This window comes from Ahaetulla prasina, chromosome 1 (assembly GCF_028640845.1).
Source record: "Ahaetulla prasina isolate Xishuangbanna chromosome 1, ASM2864084v1, whole genome shotgun sequence".
Classification (NCBI taxonomy): domain Eukaryota; kingdom Metazoa; phylum Chordata; class Lepidosauria; order Squamata; family Colubridae; genus Ahaetulla; species Ahaetulla prasina.
This window is the reverse complement of record NC_080539.1, coordinates 84,051,744-84,075,857: the sequence shown is the minus strand read 5'-3', so window position 1 is coordinate 84,075,857 and position 24,114 is coordinate 84,051,744. Positions and strand designations below refer to the sequence as shown.

Here is a 24,114-nt window from a genome sequence, read left to right as displayed (position 1 = left end):
CAAGGATTCCACTTGAGTCAATGACTCAAAAGCGCACATACTGTATATACAAAAAGTTTAATTTAAAATTCATTTAAATGCAGTTTGTGTGCTTGAAGAAGCAATTTATAGTATTTTATATACAAAGAAACATGGTTAAAAGTTATAAATTAGCAACTACCTGTAGAGGAATCTAAAGACTGTACCAAAAGTTTGTGAATCTCTACAGTAGTCTAAAGGATATTATAAAGTAGTTCAGTAGAGGAATTTCATATCCTTTGTAGCTACAGTTCACAGATTTTAATATTTATTTTCTACCTTTATTATTTTTAGAAATAACTGAAGGTGGCAAACATACCTAATAATCCTTCCTATTTTCCCCATCACAACGATGTTGTGAGGTGAGTTGGGCTGAGAGACAGTGATTAGCCCAAGGTCACCCAGCTAGCTCTCATGTGTAAAGCAGGACTAGAACTTACAATCTCCAGGTTTCTAGTCTGATGTCTTTAACTGAAACTCTGGACAGCTATTTCCAGTTAATGCAAAGGAACTGAGGAGGAAGAAAATATGAAGATGACAGGCATGACCCTGTAACCTAAGGGGCAAAGGCTTGATTGCGCAATTCATGCCTGCCATCTTGACTCTTCTCCACCCCACCTTCAAACAATCCTGGCTAGGTGAATCAAATGCTCCCATCAATGTAAAGCAATTTTTAAAAAATGTTTCATTCAGAAGATATGTTGCTAACTGAAAATCGAATATAAAATCAGTAGATGCATCACACGTACGAACACATACAACTTACGTCGCAGATTTCCACTACCATTGTTTAAACTTGTTCTAGAAGGTAAGGTGCTGTGGTAAGGTGGCGTAGTGCTAAACAAAATATCGTTTGGCAACACTTGGTCTAGCATTGAACTCCGTGAGCTGGCGTAGGAAGATCCTCTCCGATTGCTACATATGCTCTCATCAGAAAGAGTACGGTACAGTATCCTCCTTGGAGATAGGTTGCCATAGAATGAAAACTAAACATTTCAGGAGAACAAATTAGTACACAGACTTGAACACTTATCATAAAGATGATGAGATTTTTAGTTTACACAAAAATAAATCTTATTCTAGAGATAGCCTGCTCAATACTGCTTCACTAGCATCAGAAACTAGAGTGTATCATCATGACAAAGGTAATTTTCTCCTCATATACAAGCTTGTCCCATCATGAATTACTGGAAAGTAGAAAATTAGCTCCAAATGGTTGAATACAATATGCAGCCACTGCTAAATAAAGAATTGAGCCACGGTGGCGCAGTGGTTAGAGTACAGCACCACAGGTTACTTCTGCTGACTGCCGACTGCCAGAAGTTTGGCAGTTCAAATCTCACCAGGCTCAATGTTGACTCAGCCTTCCATCCTTCCAAGATGGGTAAAATGAGGACCGAAATTGTTGGGGGCAATAGGCTGACTCTGTATGCTTAGAGAGGGCTGGAAATCACTGTGAAGCGGTATGTAAGTCTAAGTGCTATTGCTATTATGTTTTCATGAAATGAGTAAGACTAAGTTTTAATACTGAATAAATATAATCAATTCTACATGAAATATAGTGCAATCCTAAAATAATACAGAATAAAACAAACATATCTCTACTTCCTATACTGCAAAATCATTTCAGGGTGAAACTCTGTAAAGTTAATGAACCAAATAATAAATGAATAGGGGATGGAGCTCATGTCCGAGGAAAGTCAATACAAGAAAGTCAATATTTTAAAGAGTCTATAAAATATATCACCCTAGCATGTTGCAAAGTGAAAGCTATTATCTAGGGTAGATGCCACTGCTGAGAAGGTCTATCTCCATGTCACACCAAGTGTCAATCTATAAGCCTTAGCACAGAGCAGCAGGTCTTTCCCTGGGGATTTCAGATGCTTGGGAAGCTAACAATTAGCTTTATTCTTTAAGGTTAGTCCTTCCCGCTATCCTGGAAAGCGAAAGACACTATATTATGTGAATATAAATTCGTTTTTGCCACCTATTGATATACACTGTTCCACATTCACAACATAAAATCTGAATGCTAAGAAAGACCAATTCTTAAGCACGGGTAAACTAAACTGCACATGTCTCTAAGAATTTTATTCTTATTTCACAAATCTGAATCAACTCTGGGAGGGGAAAAATGTTTAGTAATCCAGAATGCATGACTATTTGGAATGCACCTATGATTTTTTTTACAATAATGTACAGTAAAGTTGATTTTAAGTGCAGCTTTCCAAATGTGATACAAATGTTGCATTTTTCTAATTTACTATACAAATAAAGGTAAAGGTAAAAGTTCCCCTCGCACATATATGTTCCCCTCGCACATATGTGCTATTTGTTCCCGATTCTAGGGGGCGATGCTCATCGCTTGAAGAGCCAGCGCTGTCCGAAGACGTCTCCGTGGTCATGTGGCCGGCATGACTAAACGCCAGAGGTGCACCGGAATGCTGTTACCTTCCCACCAAAGGTGGTCCCTATTTTTCTATTTGCATTTTTTACGTGCTTTTGAACTGCTAGGTTGGCAGAAGCTGGGACAAGTAACGGGAGCTCACCCTGTTACATGGCACTAGGCATTCAAACCGCTGAACTGCTGATCTTTTTATCGATAAGCTCAGTGTTTTAGTCACTGAGCTACTGCATCCCTTGGACAATACATATATGTGCTCTTAAATAAACATATAATGCATTTCTTATTTAGCTAATTATGCATAGCTTTGAAGACAATGTTATCTGTGGAACTGGGGACAAGGCTTAAAAGCAGTTATGAAAAAGCTTTCTGGAAAATGCAGAGCTTGAATGCTTTGAGAAGGGATTCCCCATTCATACACTAGGTTTTGCAAAATATTTCTTCTAAATACATTGTACAATCCCACTTCTCACAATTATTTTCTCTTCCTTTCTCATTGCTAACAGTTTTGAACCCTTAGCAATGTCAGTAGATTTGGGGCATAATAGCCTCTAAGAAGTAAATATATATTTTTAAAAATAGCTAACCTTTCTTCTTCCATCCTCTGCAGAGATGTTATTCTGCATCATCAACTTCAGAAATTCTTCTTTTGAGAGAGCTTGCTGGCCTTCAGAAACTATACTCCTGACAGAAGCTTGAAGCTGACTTGAAGAAAGGCCACCAACATAATTATACATCCCACAGAGACAAGTTTTTTTAGTTAACTAATAATGTGTTCCTATCTAAATATCTTTATAATTATTCCTCTTCATGTCACACACATACATACCCACACATAATGTGTGTGTATGTGTGTGCTTAATTCTATTCTAGTCCTAGTACAACTAGAAATTTTAATTTGTAAAACATTTAAACTAAGCACAGAAAACTAAAATTAATAATGAACAATCACGATCAAAATAGATATTAAAGAACAGTTATCTGAAGAAACATTTCCAGTCTTGAAATGTTCAATGAAGAAATAATCCCTTAAAATACTGGGACATAAAAGTGTATAATGCAAGTAGGTATCTGCTGACAAATTATATTTGTTCCTTCTCGCCCTTGGCGCCAAAGTGTTCCCCAACACCCAAAAGAACATTTGGGGGGCAAATTAGTATTAAAGAACACAGAAGTAATTCTTCCCCCTTTTTGTGTTAATGGAAGCCATTGCCAATTGAATTTAGCTCTAGGGTTCCATCTGACATTTCAGAGAACACCTACAAGATAAAAAGCGCTTTATTCTTTTCAATATATTCTCAAATACATTTTAATTAAAATCCAAGATCAAAATAAAGAACAAAGCTCACTTATCCCCAAGAATGTTATTTACATTATTAGTTAAGTTCCAGGGATAATGTGTGAAATTATAATTGGTTCTATTACAAAGACATGGTTTTATTAATACCAGAAATCTGACAAAACTGTTTGGTGTAACAATTACACAAAGTATCTGATTTTCATAAAGACCCGGTTAAATCACATATTAAAATAAAGCAGATTGAAAATTCCAAAATATTTCACTCATATATATATATATGTGTTATATATATATAAGACCAATAGCTATAAGACCAATAGCTATCAATTCCAACAAAATCAGTGACTACATACTTCTCAGAGATAAATAGACTTCTACAATTAGAAACATACATCTAAAAATGGTATTTAACCCAAAGGTGCTTTTTTCAAGGGCAACTGGACTTCCTCGTTTTTCTTTGAAGATGTTTCACTTCTCATCCAAGAAGCTTCTTCAGAGCTAAAGAAGCTTCTTGGATGAGAAGCAAAATGTCTTCAAAGAAAAACCAGAAAGTCCAGTTGCCGCTTGAAAAAGCACCTTTGGGACAACCATGACCTGGATGACTGAGAATCTCCATAGACATGATATTTAACAATATCTCCCTGATGTAGGGTTGTCTCATTGTTGCTTTTCCAAAAGACCCTAAAAATTGTATTTTTTTTTAGTGGGTGGGTCTGGGGACCTCAAATGAAGATAGAACTGATCAAGTGGCTGATTTGACTGTGTTATTGTTGCCATGGGATGGGGAGGTGAAATAGGGATTTTTTAAATTGGTTTTTTATTATATGGTAGATTTTTAAAATTTTATAAGCTGCCTGGAAGTCACTTATGCATGACTACATAAATTGGTTAAATAAATAATTTCCTAATTGTACAAGACTAATTTCATTTTGATTGTTTCCTGATTGCTTATTTGTACCCTATGACTCTCATTAAATGTTGTACCTTAGAATTCTTGATGAACATATCTTTTCTTTTATGTACACTGAGAGCATATGCCTTGTGTGTCCCATCACACTTGGCCAATAAAAAATTCTATTCTATTCTATTCTATTCTATTCTATTCTATTCTATTCCATTCCATTCCATTCCATTCCATTCCATTCCATTCCATTCCATTCCATTCCAAGATTTAGTAAAATAAAAACAAGCTGGAAGTTACTGTGTTTTTATTGTCCTCTCCTTTGTTTGCTCTCTATAGTGATCATGATTGTAATGAGCTTTTCTGTGCTAAAAATGGGGTATGCAAATATCAAAAGAAGCAATTAGGTTTCCTGTATCATGGACTGTTAGAACAAGACAGTTCTCATCTTGCATTGGGGGTTGGGGGCTAAGAATGAAGGAAAATAAAAGGACTTCAGTTTTGCACTGTAGAATGTGAGAGTGTTTGTGAAATAGGTCTCTGAAATCCCTGGAAGGCAAATCTGAAAAAGCAAAATCTCATAAAATCTCTGCCTTTCATTGTCTATGCGATCTTGTTTGGAGTAGAGGAAATAAACAAGGTGAGCCTACACTCTTAACAGCAAATATTTGTTTAATAAGGCACCGTGGAGTCCTGGGGCTTTATGACTACAGCTAAAGGATATGATTTGTTCAAAAAGAACAGAAGATAAGGTGGAAGATCTGCACTTGGATTAAGAACATCCATTCCTACTCAAAAATCCAAAGGAATGAGCAGGCAAGTTTGCGAAGAGCATTTGGCTTAAAATAAGTAGAAAATCAAATAAAAAGTCTTATTGATGAATCCTGTCCCCGTAGCCAAGATGTGGAGATACGTTCCAAAAACGAGATCTTGCAGATCTTTCAGGAAGACATGAATCTTTCAAAAAGATATGAAGATATGAATTGACTGAAGACTTTAATACCAATAGCTATCAATTCCAACAAAATCAGTGACTACATACTTCTCAGAGATAAATAGACTTCTACAATTAGAAACATACATCTAAACATGGTATTTAACCCAAAGGTGCTTTTTTCAAGGGCAACTGGACTTCCTCGTTTTTCTTTGAAGATGTTTCACTTCTCATCCAAGAAGCTTCTTCAGAGCTAAAGAAGCTTCTTGGATGAGAAGCAAAATGTCTTCAAAGAAAAACCAGAAAGTCCAGTTGCCGCTTGAAAAAGCACCTTTGGGACAACCATGACCTGGATGACTGAGAATCTCCATAGACATGATATTTAACAATATCTCCCTGATGTAGGGTTGTCTCATTGTTGCTTTTCCAAAAGACCCTAAAAATTGTATTTTTTTTTTAGTGGGTGAGTCTGGGGACCTCAAATGAAGATAGAACTGATCAAGTGGCTGATTTGACTGTGTTATTGTTGCCATGGGATGGGGAGGTGAAATAGGGATTTTTTAAATTGGTTTTTTATTATATGGTAGATTTTTAAAATTTTATAAGCTGCCTGGAAGTCACTTATGCATGACTACATAAATTGGTTAAATAAATAATTTCCTAATTGTACAAGACTAATTTCATTTTGATTGTTTCCTGATTGCTTATTTGTACCCTATGACTCTCATTAAATGTTGTACCTTAGAATTCTTGATGAATTTTCTTTTATGGACACTGAGTTTTCTTTTATGGACACTGAGAGCATATGCCTTGTGTGTCCCATCACACTTGGCCAATAAAAAATTCTATTCTATTCTATTCTATTCTATTCTATTCTATTCTATTCTATTCTATTCTATTCCATTCCATTCCATTCCATTCCATTCCATTCCAAGATTTAGTAAAATAAAAACAAGCTGGAAGTTACTGTGTTTTTATTGTCCTCTCCTTTGTTTGCTCTCTATAGTGATCATGATTGTAATGAGCTTTTCTGTGCTAAAAATGGGGTATGCAAATATCAAAAGAAGCAATTAGGTTTCCTGTATCATGGACTGTTAGAACAAGACAGTTCGCATCTTGCATTGGGGGTTGGGGGCTAAGAATGAAGGAAAATAAAAGGACTTCAGTTTTGCACTGTAGAATGTGAGAGTGTTTGTGAAATAGGTCTCTGAAATCCCTGGAAGGCAAATCTGAAAAAGCAAAATCTCATAAAATCTCTGCCTTTCATTGTCTATGCGATCTTGTTTGGAGTAGAGGAAATAAACAAGGTGAGCCTACACTCTTAACAGCAAATATTTGTTTAATAAGGCACCGTGGAGTCCTGGGGCTTTATGACTACAGGATATGATTTGTTCAAAAAGAACAGAAGAGAAGGTGGAAGATCTGCACCTGGATTAAGAACATTCATTCCTACTCAAAAATCCAAAGGAATGAGCAGGCAAGTTTGCGAAGAGCATTTGGCTTAAAATAAGTAGAAAATCAAATAAAAAGTCTTATTGATGAATCCTGTCCCCGTAGCCAAGATGTGGAGATACGTTCCAAAAACGAGATCTTGCAGATCTTTCAGGAAGACATGAATCTTTCAAAAAGATATGAAGATATGAATTGACTGAAGACTTTAATACATATCTGTCTTCTGATTTGAATTCCTGAACATTCAACATTTATGCTTTTTCCTGATATACCCAACTTCTTGGAATTTTTAAAAAGGGTAAAAGGCCATCCATATAAATAGCATTTTTTATTTTCTTTGGTCATTCATTCAGTCTTGACAAGTTTGAATAAACTATTACTAACAGGAGGATACTACTCACTTACATTTTTATTAGCACTTGTACATCATCATTTCCTTATCTTGCAGTAAACCAAAGTACAGTACACAAAGTATTAAGTGAAGTATTAATCTACTTAATCTAATTGTTTCCCATGTATCCCTAACTTGCAATTTTTATCCCATCTTTCCCAGCAAACACAATTCCCATTAACTTCAATAGAAGTTCATTTTCAGCTCCATATTCCTTATTTCATACAGTTAATCTAACATTCCCTGCAAATAATTCAGGTTCTCAGCCAGGAACACCATATCATCTGCATACCAAAAATACAGATGCATTCATATTCCCAACCATCACACCTCTAACATCACCACAATCATTTTTTAAATGGAAATTTTAAAAAACCAAGGAGATAAGAAACATTTGTGACTATACTCCTACCAATATGAAGCATCTGGTAAGAATTCTATTTTTTTCCACACATTTTTAAAAATTACATATCACTCATCCCATTCAGCAAGTAACATTAAACTCTGTATTTGTATACAATGTTCTATAATTTAGGACTATTCACTTAATCATACACATATATCAGTAAATGTATCTGTATATGTCTCACATTAATACATTTCTCAATAACCTGCCAAACAGGAAAACTACAGTCTATACATCCCCTGCCTGTAAAGGTATATATTTTCTAAATATTAATCCCTGTTACCTCTTGTATACCTCTTGTATACTAATTCTGCCAAACAGAATGTGAAACAAATTACACAGAAAGTCCATTAGTAAACTTTGTATTTTAAAACTATAAGGACAATACTATTCGCAGTTACATTGCACAGGTGTAACCAAAGCTGTTCTAATCCAAGTATGATCACATCATTTTATGCAAGTTAGGACTCTAATCTGAACATTATCTTACAAGCCAACATACTTTACTTTACTTTACTTCACTCAGTAAAGAGGACACGAAACAAAAGACAAAGCTAATCAGCACCTATTTTGGTATAGAACAACAAAAAAGTTTTCTATGAGGAGGATAAAGAGGCAGGATTGAAACTTGAAGATAATAAAAACACTGTCCAAAATACTTCAAATTTGAAGTATTTCAAAGATTTACATTTCATTTGAAAGAAGCATCAAGTAGGCTGCCACAAGGATCAGTTCTGGATCCTCTAATTCTTCAATGATTTTGTCCTATTAAATTGAACTTGGAAGAGTAGTTAACTGAAAACAATAGGAGTCAGCAGTGTGATGCTGCTGTAAAAAAACCCAAACCCAATTCAAGACTGCTTCAGCAGGAGTAATATTACCAAATAATGAATGCCCACCACAAACGCTTAAAGTGTCTGGTTCTGAACAACACACTTTAAGAAGAATCCAGAGAGCTTACAATAGATTCAGAAAAGATTAAGCAAGAAGATCAGAGGACCAGTAACTAAAGCTTATAACCAGAGCTTGAAGAAGCTGGGCACAGTTAGCTCTGATAAAATATGGTTGAGAGAGACATTTTTCAAAAGATTTTACACAGAAGGGAAGACACGATTAATGGAGTTGTTAATATATCAAATCTTCTAGTAGAGCGGATACAAGTTAAATGCTAATTCAGCTTTAAATCCATGAAATATGAGTACTGTCAGATGAATTGCTGGCATCTATTTTGTCAACCTATTGTTGCACAGGTTTCTTTCAGTGTGCGTAAGTGAATGTGTGTGTTTGTACGTATAAATGTAATGAACAGGACGAATATGGAGTAATAGATTATAAATTTAAGATTCCCTTAAATTCCTGTATAAACCAGACAAATTGCTCAATAAAAATCTTGTCTGAAAGTACCTAAAAGGAGAAGCCAGAGGCGCTACTTGTACTGAACCCTTATCTACTTTTAATTCTTAGGAAATCATCATTATGTAATTTGCCTTTTCTTTTTTTCTTTTTCTCTTCCATAACCACCTTCCCTTCTCAAATTCCAACTTCTCTCTCCCATATGCACCAAGACAAATTCCTTGTGTGTCCAATCACACTTGGCCAATAAAAAATTCTATTCTATTCTATTCTATTCTATTCTATTCTATTCTATTCTATTCTATTCTATTCTATTCTATTCTATTCTATTCACATATGAATAAAAAGATTCTTACTCTTGGCATTCAGAAATTTCAGATTCCTCAGGCGTGGGGCTACCTTCTGACTTTTTCCAGCCAATAACATATTTGTTTATTGCTCCTTGTCGAGGGTAACATTTTGCCATGGATCCAGAGATTGGTTGAGCACAATTTTGTGAGACTATATATACTTTGGAGGTATCTAATGATCCAGTGCTTTTAGGACCATGTGTCGAAGGACTTCCAGAATGATGCGACCCACTAGAAAAAGGGGGAAATTCGCACAATAAAATATTCAATGTAGTACTACTGGAGGAAATGTGAAACAGGAAAAACGTTGGCTGTTATTTATCATAAAAGCACACACACACACAAAATACACACACACACACACACACACACACACTCCATAAAGTCTTTAAAAGTCAACAATATGTCATGTAATTTATTTATGTAATGCAGAGTTCATATCCAACCAAAGCTGAATTCTTATTGCTTTGATTTCAGTAAGTAGTAGTATAAGAATACTACTAATCTTATTTTAGTTATGTATTGGGTTAGAAAAAATCTCTCTCTCAAAAATTACAATTAAAATAATGAAAAATAGCAAAAATTGAAACACAGAAAAAAACTTCCAAAGTTGGTACTGATCTTACAGAAATAAAACAATACAAGACTGGTTAAGTATTTTTCTAGCACTAGAAAAACCTCAATGTATCATGAGTGTTCCTGGAAAAATATTATAGACAGAAAATACTATGTCCAAGAATGTCTTCTCTCTAGTTACTACAGGTAGTTAACTTACAACTATTCATTTACTGACTGAGGTTATAATGGCATTCAAAAAAATGAAAAAAACATGAACCTGTATTTTAGTTCATGACTTACACAAATTGTGCATATGTGACTGGAGATAAAGGAAATCACATCACACTTATGATCAATGACTTGAGATCATAAAATTATGCAAAAGTACTTTAATCATATCTTTAAATCCAAATTAAAAGTTTTCACATTAATGCCATGAAAAAGTAATTACTGATACAAAATAGCAACCCTTCCATGGAATATTCAGACTTTTGCAGGTAAAAAGATGCAAATTGATTTCATAATAGGCTGTAGGAGACAGAATGATATCCAATTTAATCCTTGCCATAAGGCATAATTCTTCATTAATCGGTGTCTAGAATGCATTTTATGCAAAACTTGTCTCCTACGACTAGACAGGAAGATTCCCATGGCAGAGGGAGAATCCCACCAATGCAATGAAGATACTGGGGGGGAAAAAGCTGAACCCAATTTATAATATCTGTACAGAATATGTTATCTAAATTACATTGCTCAACGAAGACAAGTTTGATATATTTTAAGGCACCCTAGTAACAATAACTCAAGCCAAATCTTACCCAACATCTGGGCATATAGGACATATTTAGCTTTATTAAATGTAAAAAGTATGTAAAATTTTGGACTAGATAGGCATCACCATACAAAACGAATTCAGACACTCATGATTTACAAGAACAAATTTCTCCTTAATTTATGAAATGTAACACTCACAATATAAGCTTAAAACACTCCCACTAAAGTATAAAATAAGGAAAAGCAAATTTACACATTACTCAGGATTTTAGTTTAGTTACCTGAAAAACACTGGGCGGAAAAACTCACCTAGAATGTGAAGATAATTCACTGAGGTCTCCCATGCTGCCATCACCTATATGACTGCTAGAGATGGCTGAAGCGTAACTGTGGACAGCATACACTTTCATGTCATCATCTGCTCCTGGAGTTTCAGATGATTCAGCCCATTGATCTGTCCGTCCATGAAGCCCTAACCGACTTCCAGAAATGTGCAACGGAGCCAACATTGGAGCTGGCATACAAGGAGCAGTATCAATTCCACTGTCAGTAGAAGCTCCCTTAATATACGTTAATCCAAGCAAGTCAGAGTCCATTAGATCTTCAGAGCCAAAGTGCTTATCATCACTGTTGCTTGATGTATTGCTGGATAGAGTATTACTGCTAGAATGGCTGGAACAGTTTTTGTCTCCAATCTTAAAGAGAAATATAGTTTTATTTCCATTATCTGCAGTTTGATCAATGAAATGAAAAACACATTACTAGTTCGAAATGCCAAATAAATCTAAAGCAACCCCCCATTGCCTTATTAGTGTTTCAATTAACACATATTCAAACACCATCTATAAGATTATATAAAACTGTACAAAGTAAGGGACTCTCGGTCCTCTTTGAGCACTGATGTTATTACCTAGTTTGAGTAATGGAACGTCTGCAAGCAAACAGCAAAAGAGAGAAATAGAGCACCAAGTATCCCTCATTTCAACCCTGAGCTGCAAATATTCTCCTTTATTGTACAAAATGAATTATGTTCAGAATTTGAAATGATAAGCTCAGAATTCAAGAAGGGGTGTTGCATCTTCCAATTACTAGGCTCTTCCAGATGACACTTGAAGAGTTAGGATTTTTACCCTAATCTGGAGCCAGCTGGCATGGCCAAGAGTCAGGAATGCCAGGAGCAGTTCAATGACATCTGGCGGGCTACAAGTTCCCCAATCTGAGGCTATTAACTAAACATTAACTGTAACTATAGTAACTGTTTTTCTCTCTGTGGCCTAAATCCAACATTAAGCAGGTAACCTCTGCCAATGCAAAGTTCTCCTTCCCTTCTGCCATGTCTGCAAGATGATTAAATTCATCTGGAAATATTTTTCATTGTAATTTGCTCATTGCCATTACTACTAAAATTTTACAGGAATATACTATGCATAGGGACAAGTTCTATTTAGGTGCACCAATCTATGCTTAATGTTGCCCTAATAAAATAAAATATAAAAGTAATAAAATCATATAGTCATAATCAAAATAAACATTTATTTTGTTTATTCCAAGATATGGCAATATAAGAATGTCCATCAAAAATAACAAGGTATGTGTTTCTGAATATGCAGTTTATTAAGTTCTTCTCAGAATGGAGAGCGATGCTTACTTCACTTAGTGTTTAAACTATTTGGTGGCCTAGAAACAAGGATGTGTTCCTTATCATGTGCTTGTTTGAGGTCACGGCCAGAAAGATTACTTACAGCTATTTCTGCATCAAAGAGGCTTACTATGTTTTATTAGAAGAGACTTCCTTTTATTTCATATTCAAACCTGGTAGATACTATTGAGTGACCGTCTCTATACTCAAATTCATTTCTCAGAGTTATTTCATTAAAATTATGCCAAAACAAGTTGGAGAATATAGAAATCAGAGGTGGGTTTCAGCAGGTTCTGACCAGTTCTGGAAAACCGGTAGAGGAAATTTTGAATAGTTCGGAGAACCGCTAGAAAAAATTCTGACTGGCCCCGTCCCCATCTATTTTCTTCCTCCCAAGTCCCAGCTGATTGGGAAGAAATGGGAATTTTGCAGTAACCTTCCCCTGGAGTGAGGTGGGAATGGAAATTTTACAGTATCCTTCCCTTGCCATGCCCACAAAGCCACACCCACCAAGCCATGCCACACCCACCAAGCCACTCCCACAGAACCGGTAGTAAAAATTTTTGAAACCCACCACTGATAGAAATGTATACATTAACATAACAGCTCATTTAACTTTTTTTTTTTTTTACAATTTGCTCTTTATATTTCCTATTTCATGATTTTGTATTGGAAAACTATGATGAAACATCATCCTTCCATCAAAGGAGTAAACTCAAAATCTCCAAGCATTTTCACTTTTCTTCTGACTTTTGCAACACAGGCTTTGTTCAGACACATGTGAAAAAGATTCCTATTTAAGAATTCCCAAGGAAAAAAAACTTACATGAGAAAATTTATTTGGTGAATCCTTCCCACTGTTTTCTTTCTGTAGTGCCCGGTCTTTATAGGAACTCAAAACTTTGGTGGATGGTGCATGCCACTTCGTTTCTGCCATGATTAATTATTTGTTTTAATATCCAATAACACAAGCATAAGGTACAAGGGGAAAAAATCTAGTATCTTAACATTACATGGTTTGCTTTAAAACAAGGACGCTCCTTGGAATTTTTGGAATCATATCTTGCCCTGAGAGATACATGATTTATTAGCTATGACAGTTCTGGATAAGAAGAAACAGTTATCACATACACATTGGCAATATCATCCTAATAAATTATGGAATGGAGCAAAACCCCAAAATCAATACTGACACCCTTATGCTGATCCTCAATATAAAGAAAGCATGGAAGTGATCAGGAAAAAGCAAGTAGAAAATGAAAGACTATTGCTCTAAACAGGGCTATCAGTTACAGATCCAAAACTCTGCATAGCCACTTGATAGCAAGAAAGAGTTAAAAAGATTTTAGTATTTCCCTGCTATCACTAGTATTCTGAATTTTGTCATCCAGAATTTTACAGAGAAAGTAACCCTAAATTTAATCCCAGAAGTTTTTTTGGAAAAAGAAAAGAAAAGACATTGCATGTTGTCTAGGAGGAAAAAGCTATCCTCAAAGAAAATGTATTGAGAGACATGTATAGTTGATTCCATTCTTTGTGCTAGATAATATAATTAAATAACAGGTATCCACAAGACAAAATAGGAAAGTTTATAAAAATCTTCGCAACTTAATGAGAAAGATTATAAGAACATGTAAATAACGTTTCAACATATTATGCAGAAATTATGGATCACCCCACATTTTGTAAATTTAGTTGTGCTGTCATGCTATCACTTTAACCCTTCCAAATTTCACCCAATTTTGGGACTGATTTTTGGTGAATGTAAATTTACTCAATTTACCTAGGGTTCCATCAAATATAGAAGAAGTCATCTGTATTTTCATCTTTTATTCTCCAACATTTCAGTAAGTATACTTTCAAATACACAGATTTATATAAAAATACTAATAGGGGAGTTACAAAAGTTTGGAATTTGTCACCATCAGAATACTGATGATGACACACAGCTGGGTTTGTTTTATTTATACCGATATCCTGCCTTTTCTTCATAAGCTCATAGAAATGAACAATTCAGCAAACAAATCATTTGACTGTAAAAGAATTTTGACTACCGTTGGGATGCCTGGACCCTTCCAAAGATTCTTCATGTTCTCTGCCTTCTTCGCTCTCCAGGAGACCTTGATGGTCATGAAGTAAAGGAGACTGGCATCTTTAAGTGGAAAGAGAAAGCGGTAGGTTTTCTAAGTCACTATGAAAACTACTCCTTCTGTATGAACCATTTATTGCTCCCATGGCAGAGCATTTTAAATATTACTTTCATGAGATGATTGAACAACCAAAAAAAAAAGATGCATTGGTGATTAATACAGTTTTTGCTTAATTTGAAGGATTATTCATTTAATAATGATATGAATAGAACTGAATATTTTCTAATCTCTTGAGTTGTCCTTGGTACTTTCTCAGCTTGGCTGTTTTCTTGTAGATGTTTCATTACCCAAACTAGGAATCATCATCAATGCTAGTGATGCAACCAAGCTCAGAAAGCACCAAGGACTCCTCATTTCAACCCCAAGCTATAAATATTCTCCTTTAGCAATAGCAACAGCACTTAAGACTTATATACCACTTGAAAGTGCTTTACAGCCTTCTCTAAGCAGTTTTACAGAGTCATTCTATTGCTCTCAACAATCTGGGTCTTTGTTTTATCGACCTCGGAAGGATGGAAGGCTGAGTCAACCTTGAGCCGGTCAGATCGAACTCCTGGCAATGTGGGCAGAGTTAGAACGGTGCAATACTGCATTCTAACCACTGCATCACCCCGGCTCTTCTTTTCTAATCTCTATTAACTACAGCTGACATCTGCATTTCATTTATACTGGATTAGTACGGTTCTCCTCCTTTTAGCTAAGTAGCAATGCTTTGTAGTGGCTTGCAAACAAAGGCAAAAAGGTGCTTTGCAGCACACAGGGCCACAAATATAGTATATCTAAAAGGGTAACTGCTTTTTCTGAGATGGTATGGCAGAGGCAAGTGGGAATTAATTCTGAATTTTCAGAGATTGAGAAAAGTGAAAATTGAAGGTGCTAATTTATTTCTGCAAGGATGTTATCTACTTCAACAAAACTTTCCTAGAGGCTCCCACAATGGATAAATGGCTGGAAAAACTATATATATATAGTTATATATAGTTTTATATATATATAATACAACCCACTTGATCTTTCCCCTGGTGCAGCTGACAAAGAGGAGAATCTGTGACTTAGTGGTTAATACATCTGCCTAATATGCAAGAAAGCCAAGGTTCGAATTCCAGAAGGGAATGGCTAGCTGATGAGAACTAAATAGCTTGAAATAGATCTATACTAGTCTCCCTTTATTTCTTTGTCAGTAAATTTAACATCGATACATACACATACACACATGCACACATCTTTGTTTCTGCTTGGATTTTGTGCTTGAGACGGAAAAAATTGAAACTTTGGAGTTTTTCTGATTACTCAAGTTTGTTATGGAAATGGCTAGTGTATCTTAAGAATGTAAAAGTAAAAAGTTGAGGCAGTAAGGTTACTATTTTATCCTACTGTGCTAAAAAGAATCAGAAGTCAATACTTTTCTTTTTTCTGTTCCCTTTACTCTACACTTCTTTCTTTCCCTTTTCCCTTCCCCCTTTTCCCCCTATTTTCATTTTCATTTGTATTTCATCTTTCAATAACCTTTATAAAATTATTTAAAAACCTTCATAAAGGCTACAAGCAGTTTGAATGTTTGACATATATATTATTCATTATATATTTTTCACAATCAAGATATAAAAAAATAACAAGTACCCATCATATCCTACTTGATGCCTCCACTGACTACTCCCGCTTGGTCCTGGATCACTGGAGGATGATTGGTTGCTTGGAGAACTTCTGAAATAATGAATAATTTAAGATGTGGCGAGATATGTAGTGATCCGGTAGGCATCCTATTAGTTTAACAAAATTCCTCATGAACAAATTTTATATTTAAGTATATGAAGTATTCATATACAATAGTTTTAAAACTTAAACTATGTAATGGATTTGACTATACAATGAGATCTCAGTATGTGAGATGAGTACTGAAAATGGCGAGTACCAAACAATTTTTCCCCATAAGGAAATTACAATATTAATCACAAGGCAACTGGCAGCGACAAGTTTGAGTCAAGTACCAAACAAACAAGAAGTTCTGGGACAAAAATGTTGGGTCAAAATGCATCAAGTAACAAATTTGATGAACTTCAAAGCAGGTGAACCACTATATAAACAACTGTAATAATCAGGCAGTCAGCCTGATTTATGTCCCAATGACTCATTTATGACTTATTTATTCATTTATGACTTCCAGTGACTGATTGATGTTCCAAAGGACTCATGTTCCAATGAAAATCACTGAAACTTCAAAAGAGTACACATTCTGCATGCCCTCTTCACGTCAGTGTTCATTAATAATCAAACTATTTCACAATTAATGACAACTTATATAATGAATTATAATAAAATTTATTAGTAATTTATTAAAGTAATAAAATTACTTCAGTATTGTGCTCTTCCAAAAAAATAACCTTCACTGAACAACTGACTGGACTCAATAGTACACTTAACTCCCTTTCTGCTCTATAATAATATAGTTTCAGACTGCATTACAGTAACTCTTTATGAGTCCTGAGCAAGGAAAATCATATTCAGTCTCCCATTTACCCTGAATATTTTCATATTAAATACTAACGTGCTTTCCATTGAGAAAATGCATAGCAGACCACTCTGTAAAAAAATGGCAACCACAGTTGCTGGCAAAACATCAGGAAATCTGTACTTTAGACATTCTCACTAAATCCTGAAACCCAAAATTGTCCAATTTAGAATCAAATTTATTTATTGTCAAATATTTATTCCTCAATTTTATTTCTCAAGAAGACCTATTCTGTTCTATTGGTTAGTCATCTGAGGGTGTCAAAAGAAGCTTGTTAGTTTTTATATTCCAGGCAGAGATATGCATTAAAACTGCATCTTCCTTTTAGTATCATCATTACCAGCACTGACTATTATTCGCTTCCAGAAAAAAAGAAAAAGGAAAAAAAACAAACGGCGGACAGAGCCCAGGCTCACTTGATACAGCATTTAGAAAATATAAGCTGGAAGAGCGTATATTACCTTGCGCCATCTGGAAGCTTTCTGTCAAAAGAGGTGCTGCGAGGAATAGCAGTTTGTGCCTGATGAAGAAGCTGCTGGCAATGCAGTCTGTCAGTTGTTCCTAAGATTGGAGAGGCACGAGAGAGAGGCTGCCCAGCAGAGGTTGGCACCCTATGCCAAGTAGTATTCCTCCTGAAAGGAGTTTTATACTCACATGGGGTGCCTTCGCTGTCAAGTTTGTACTCCACCATGGGAATTCGACAGAGTTCTGAGCATCCCCTACGGAAGAGGTGAACATCGCAATGAATCACAAAGGTATTTTCTACCATAACAATAATGTCCCATTTCATTCTAGGTAAGTTTAATTTATTACCACCGGCTTATTCATACAAGTACATCGCAAAGTGAAGAGCGGTGAATTCATAACTGCATGAAACATAAGGTGCATGTTTGGTAGATAATTAACTGTCTGCTAAATAAAAAGAATAGTCAAGTTTTGTAAACTGTGGTATTTCAAAACTTGGAAGGTTGAAAGACAAGAGGACATAAACTGAGGAACTTATAATAGTATTTTAACTTGTTGAAAACGAAGTTGAAACAAATATGTATACCCATGTATATTTGTACCTTTATAATTATTATGGTTGGTTGCACAGTCAGTGCAAATATTTAGACTGGATTTGGCATTTTTATCCACAATCAAGGTCTTTCCAAGGATCTGGGATAGGCAGAAGTTGTTTGATAGTATTAAAGATACTGTCTCAATGTCTCAGGATGTGTGCTGTTCCGAGAAAAGCTGCTTTTTGAAATTGACTGATTGTGATTTTGTCATTGCTGATAGTGTTCAAGTAGTGCTCCAATAGTTTTTAGATTACCTCCAAGTGCCTATGACTATTTGCTTTATTTTGCTCTAATCATTCTACTTCAATTTGTAGGTTTTTGCATTTTGTGATTTTATCCAGTTCTTTTTCTTCCATTCTACTGTCACCAGGTACTTCCTTGTTTTTCTAATTGACAGTTGTTACGTCGGGGAGGGGGGTTATGTGACAGATGCTTGTCTATTTGAATTTTAAGGTCCCAGTGCATTTTATCTTCTTCCTTTTTTATTACTTTGCCTGTTTTTTCCTTCCACCAGTTCTTCTGGCAGGCAAATAATATTTCTTGTCGATTGTCCAATGCACCATTGTTGCTACTTTGTCATGATGTCCTTCGTAATCAGTCTGTGCAAACTTCTTGCAGCAGCTAATTAGGTGATCCACTGTTTCATTAGCTTCTTTGCAGAGACAGCATTTACTATCTTGTGGCTGTTTTCTCAATTCTGGTTTTATATGTACTTGTTTTTAACGCTTAGTCTTATGTAGCCAGAATTAGCCCCTGTGTCTCTTTCTTCAGTTTTCCTGCTCCTAGTCATTGCCAAATGTTGCTGTTGTCTGGTTTGCCTGTTTTTTAATGTACCAGTCATGCAATACTTTGCCGTTTGATGTCTTTTTCTATTTCTTCTTTTCTTATAGGCAAGTTTAATATCTTCAATATTCAGTAAGTCTTCATGGTATACTAGCTTCAGTAACTTTCAGTTCCTTCTTCACTGTCCTTCAAATATTCTTCCAATTGTCTAGTTTATTTGCAAAATTCCATGCCTACCTATTTTCTTTGGTTTAGTAGTGTGTCAACAACCCTGCATGAATGAAGATCATGATTCATTGTGAAAAAGTATGATAATCTTACTACCCAGGTCTTTTAGTTCTACATTTAGTTCAGCTGTGTATCTAATGGCTGGAATTGCCCAGGTATTAATTATCTTGATGGCATTTCCTCCACTGAGTTTGAACTTTAAGATCTTCTTCACGTTCATGATGTATTCACTTCTACTCCTTGACTTCAAAGTGCTTGATGTTGTCAGCTTGAAGGTTACAAATGTATTTATAGTGATCATCTTCATCTAGAGTCCTGATGTTCTTTATGTACGAAATCTTGAGACCGTCAGTTTTCAGTATTTTTCCCTTGTTGATAGTGAGGGTACCATATATGTCCAGTCCAAACTCTACTGCAATATCTTGGCAGTATGTATAATCAATATTGAGCAACAATTCTGCTGATGATGTTTTGACATATTGCTTTAATTGTCCATATAAAGGACATGAGATAGCTTGGCATATGTTTTTGATGTTAGACAGATATGGCCTGACTTGTTCAGCATTGTTAATAGAGGAATCAATGCAACAACAAACAGTGATGGTGAAAGTGAATCTCCTTGAAAGATTCTTCTCTAGATATTAACCTCTTCCTATCACCATTCACCAGCAGCTGTATCTTTCACTGTGCCATTGTTCTTTGCACAAAGCTTCTGATGTTTCTACTACTCCTGTTAATCCGAGGCATTTGATTATCCAATTATGGGTTATGGAGACAAATACCTTCTTGTAATCAATTCAACCTATGTTCAGATTGGTCTTTGTTCTCTTGCAGTTTTTCAATATCATCTTGACAATTAGGAGCTGATTTTTTGCTCTTCCTCTATTTGGCCAAAATGGATCATGGACCATTATTATTATTTACTTTATTCATTAAACATGAAAGTCAGTCAACTGAACATTCAAAAATGCATCACAAATACCATTGACTGGTGCTAATGGTTGATACGGGTTGTTGCTACCATCCTAGGTATCAACCAAGTACCTTCTTAAGATGTACGATGTTCCAAGTAGCACAGTTTTGTGCAGTTCCGCTGGTGTTATTGCAGAAAGCTGCAATTTGTTGATGTGTCTTATAAAATTCTTGGACATGGTACCAAGTGCCCCAATGACACTGGGTATCACTGTTACATGTTTCATCCATAGCCGTGTAGTTTCGATGGCCAGGTCGCAATATTTCATGATTTTTTCCCAGTTCTATTTCTTTGACTCTGACATCTCCTGGTACCGCAATGTCAATAAGTTGTACGTTTCCGTTTTCGACAACTGTGATATCTGGCATGTTGTGTTCCAAGTGTGTTCAAAAGTCCCACAAGATCTTCACCTTGTCATTTTCTATAACTTTTTCCACTTTATGTATTATTATTATTATTATTATTATTATTATTATTATTATTATTATTATTATTATTATTATTATTAATAATAATAATAATAATAATAATAATAATATTATCATTAAAACATCATTAAAAAAGGACAACAAAGAATGTTCTTTCTGCGCCAACTCAGTAAGCTCAAACTGCCCAAGGAGCTGCTGATCCAGTTCTACAGAGGAATTATTGAGTCTGTCATTTGCACCTCTATAACTGTCTGGTTCGGTTCTGCAACCCAACAAGAAAAACACAGACTTCAGAGGATAATTAGAACTGCAGAAAAAATAATTGCTACCAACTTGCCTTCCATTGAGGACCTGTATACTGCACGAATCAAGAAGAGGGCCGTGAAAATATTTGCAGATCCCTCGCATCCTGGACATAAACTGTTTCAACTCCTACCCTCAAAACGACGCTATAGAGCACTGCACACCAGAACAACTAGACACAAGAACAGTTTTTCCCCGAAGGCCATCACTCTGCTAAACAAATAATTCCCTCAACACTGTCAGACTATTTACTGAATCTGCACTACTATTAATCGTTCATAGTTCCCATCACCAATCTCTTTCCACTTATGACTGTATGACTATAACTTGTTGCTGGCAATCCTTATGATTTATATTGATATATTGATCATCAATTGTGTTGTAAATGTTGTACCTTGATGAACGTATCTTTTCTTTTATGTCCCCTGAGAGCATATGCACCAAGACAAATTCCTTGTGTGTCCAATCACACTTGGCCAATAAAATTCTATTCTATTCTATTCTATTCTATTCTATTCTATTCTATTCTATTCTATTCTATTATTATTATTATTATTATTATTATTATTATTATTATTATTATTATTATTATTATTATTATTATTATTATTATTATTATTATTATTATCCAAAATCAATCCATTGATGGATGAAAATCTCTTCATTGAAGACTATGAGCCATATCTATCATACTGGTCTATATTATGGTTGATAGACAGATTCTTTTGACACACACAAACATTTTTCCCTCCTCCATGCTCACATTGAGGTGACCTTATTCCCAGGTAATCCTATGCATGATTAGAGTCTCTTTACAGATAATTAAACTATAAACTCACCATGTAATTAAAATATGAACAGTTCCTTTCTCCTCTTTTAATCCACATTCTATTTTTGTTGAATGTTTGATAAGTTCCTATATGCAACCCTCTATGACCCTAATCAGATCTAAGTCCAACTTAGTCTAATTAGGCTTATTCCCAGACAAGAGAGCATAAGACTACAGCCTTCTTAACCAGAAATAAAGAGCACAAGCAAAATCAAACGGCATTTGCAACCTCCCTCTAATATCCTTTGCCTCCTCCTCACCTCCAACTACTGGCTTCTGATATTTAAACAAAACAACACAAATTTATCATTTATACTGAACAGTGCATGTATCAGAACTCCTCAGAACTTGGATTCAAAGAAATACAATCCTTAACTGTAAGAGGAAACTAATTGGCTAAAATCATTATTCACTGCTCTCAGATTTCAAACAGATCATTCTCCCAGCAACAGAAGATAAATCCTCTATTGATAAGATGGGCATCCAATGAGTATACCCATAAGGAATTCCCAAGAAAAGAGGGGGGGGGGAGAGAACAGAATCAGATGAGAACATTATGAAGCTCTTTACTGATTGCAATGTAAATTAATTTTGACTGTTCAGGGGCTGAATATTCCTGTGGTGCCCCTCTTGAAAGGCCATGACAGTCCCCTGAAAAATCTGATGAAACGAAACTTGCAACTTGTTTACTAGCATCCAATTTTAGAATTGAAATAGATTAACACTTGGATTTGCATCATGATGCCATGTACACATATTGACATTTTAAAGAACACTACTTCCAGCCCTGAAGGTCCTGGATGCCAGATCACTGAGAGCCTTGGCCTGAATCAATCTGCAACCTGTCCTTTGACAGAGATGAATGGGCAGATCTGGCGTGCATTATTATAGTAGTCTGGTTGTGGAAAGGAATTGTTTTGCCAGAATTCCTCTTAACTTGGTTTAGGTGCTGCTGTAGCTGTAATTCTAAGATTGCAGAAGAGAAGCAGTGAAGTTCTTCAAAGAGACCTAGTCTGCAGGTGATCAACTTTCCAGAATGATGGCAGTATCAGTTATCTAGTTTCCACACTGGCTCCTGATAGGATCACAATCTCTTTGAAGAAATAGATCCATAACATGGGAGACTGATTTATAGTTCCTGCCTGGCTAGTAGATAGAGACTACAGCCATAAAAACCTTTGCTATCTTTAGTCATTACACCAGACATAAGTGTAATGGGAGAGGGATGCCCTGGTGACATTTATTCTTGCACAAATTCTTATCTTTGGGGCTGACTCTGATGATTATTCAAAAACTGCAACCAATTCAAAATTTAGGAGTAGACAAGAAGCATTTTAGCCAAGTAACATCTGTTTTGGAGGTGCTGCATTGGTTCTCCACAGACTTCTGAGTACAGCTAAAATTGCTGGTGAGGATCTATAAATCTCTTTATGATTCAGGTCCTTGTTATCTTTGGGACTATCATTTCTGAGTATAACCTGCTTATCTTGTACATTTAATTGGAAATGTACGCTTCTGGTTTTTACTACTTAGAACGTCAGGGGATTTGACAATTGAAAAAGGGCTTTCTTAGTGGTAGTCCCAGTTCCATAGAGCAAAGTTAGGATGCTCCTTCCTTGCTAAGTTTTTGGGAAAGTGGTTAAGTCAATCCTGTCCTGTTTAGTCTTGACAACGTAAGGTGTTATTTAATATCACGGCTGCTAGGTATTTTATCTGACTCTTGTATTTTCAAATATTATGGTTTTAATTTGGTTTTATATGCTTTTCATGTGTGTGTGTGTGTGTGTGCGCGCGCGTGTGTGTGCGTGTGTCCCTATGTTATTTCCACGATTGAACAAATGAGGGACAACAAAAGTGTTCACAATTGGAATGCTTTTCCTATGCAACAAATGTTTGTCGCTTTATACTTCAGAAAAGAGGGCAAGGGAAACAAGGTAGGGGTCAATTCAATTACACTGAGTATGGAGAGGCAGGTTTTGTGCCCACGTACATAGGATTAAAATTGGGGTCATTCAATGACAGGAGATTCCAAGCAGACAAAAGCAAACAGATGACGACTGTTCTCTGAAATCTTTTTCCACAAGTTATGGTAAATAACTATTAACTTAGATGGTTTCTAAATGGCCCAAGATAAATAATTAGTTAGGGTCTATATGGCTTCATCCAGTCTTTAGATTCAGGCCCAGTGTCACTCCATTATCATGCTCTGGAGAACGCAGGACGAGGGCTGCCAGTGCAGCTTACCCAGGTAGCAGGGGCAGGTTGTGAGAGAGGATAATGGAACTCTAGTCTAAGAAATACCAATAAAGCTTGTGAGATTCCTGAAGACATCTAAGTGTACAACTAAAAGAAAATATATGTTAGATAATA

At 35.6% G+C, this 24,114-nt stretch overlaps 1 protein-coding gene across 3 annotated transcripts in view; it reads right to left on the bottom strand.

The window, feature by feature from the left end:
- Window positions 1-24,114, bottom strand: part of SIPA1L2 (signal induced proliferation associated 1 like 2) — a 100,440-nt gene that overhangs the window by 13,107 nt on the left and 63,219 nt on the right. For 2 of the 3 annotated variants that reach the window (XM_058166486.1, XM_058166496.1), the window contains exons 10-17: window positions 17,601-17,858; window positions 16,251-16,334; window positions 14,535-14,632; window positions 13,307-13,410; window positions 11,151-11,536; window positions 9,516-9,740; window positions 3,010-3,127; window positions 785-1,004 (exon numbers count right to left, since the gene is read on the bottom strand). In XM_058166486.1, coding sequence (XP_058022469.1) covers window positions 785-1,004; window positions 3,010-3,127; window positions 9,516-9,740; window positions 11,151-11,536; window positions 13,307-13,410; window positions 14,535-14,632; window positions 16,251-16,334; window positions 17,601-17,858 — 1,493 coding nt within the window. Of the gene's footprint in view, window positions 1-784; window positions 1,005-3,009; window positions 3,128-9,515; window positions 9,741-11,150; window positions 11,537-13,306; window positions 13,411-14,534; window positions 14,633-16,250; window positions 16,335-17,600; window positions 17,859-24,114 lie in introns of those variants that run through there. The other variant, XR_009153147.1, reaches the window with a different exon arrangement.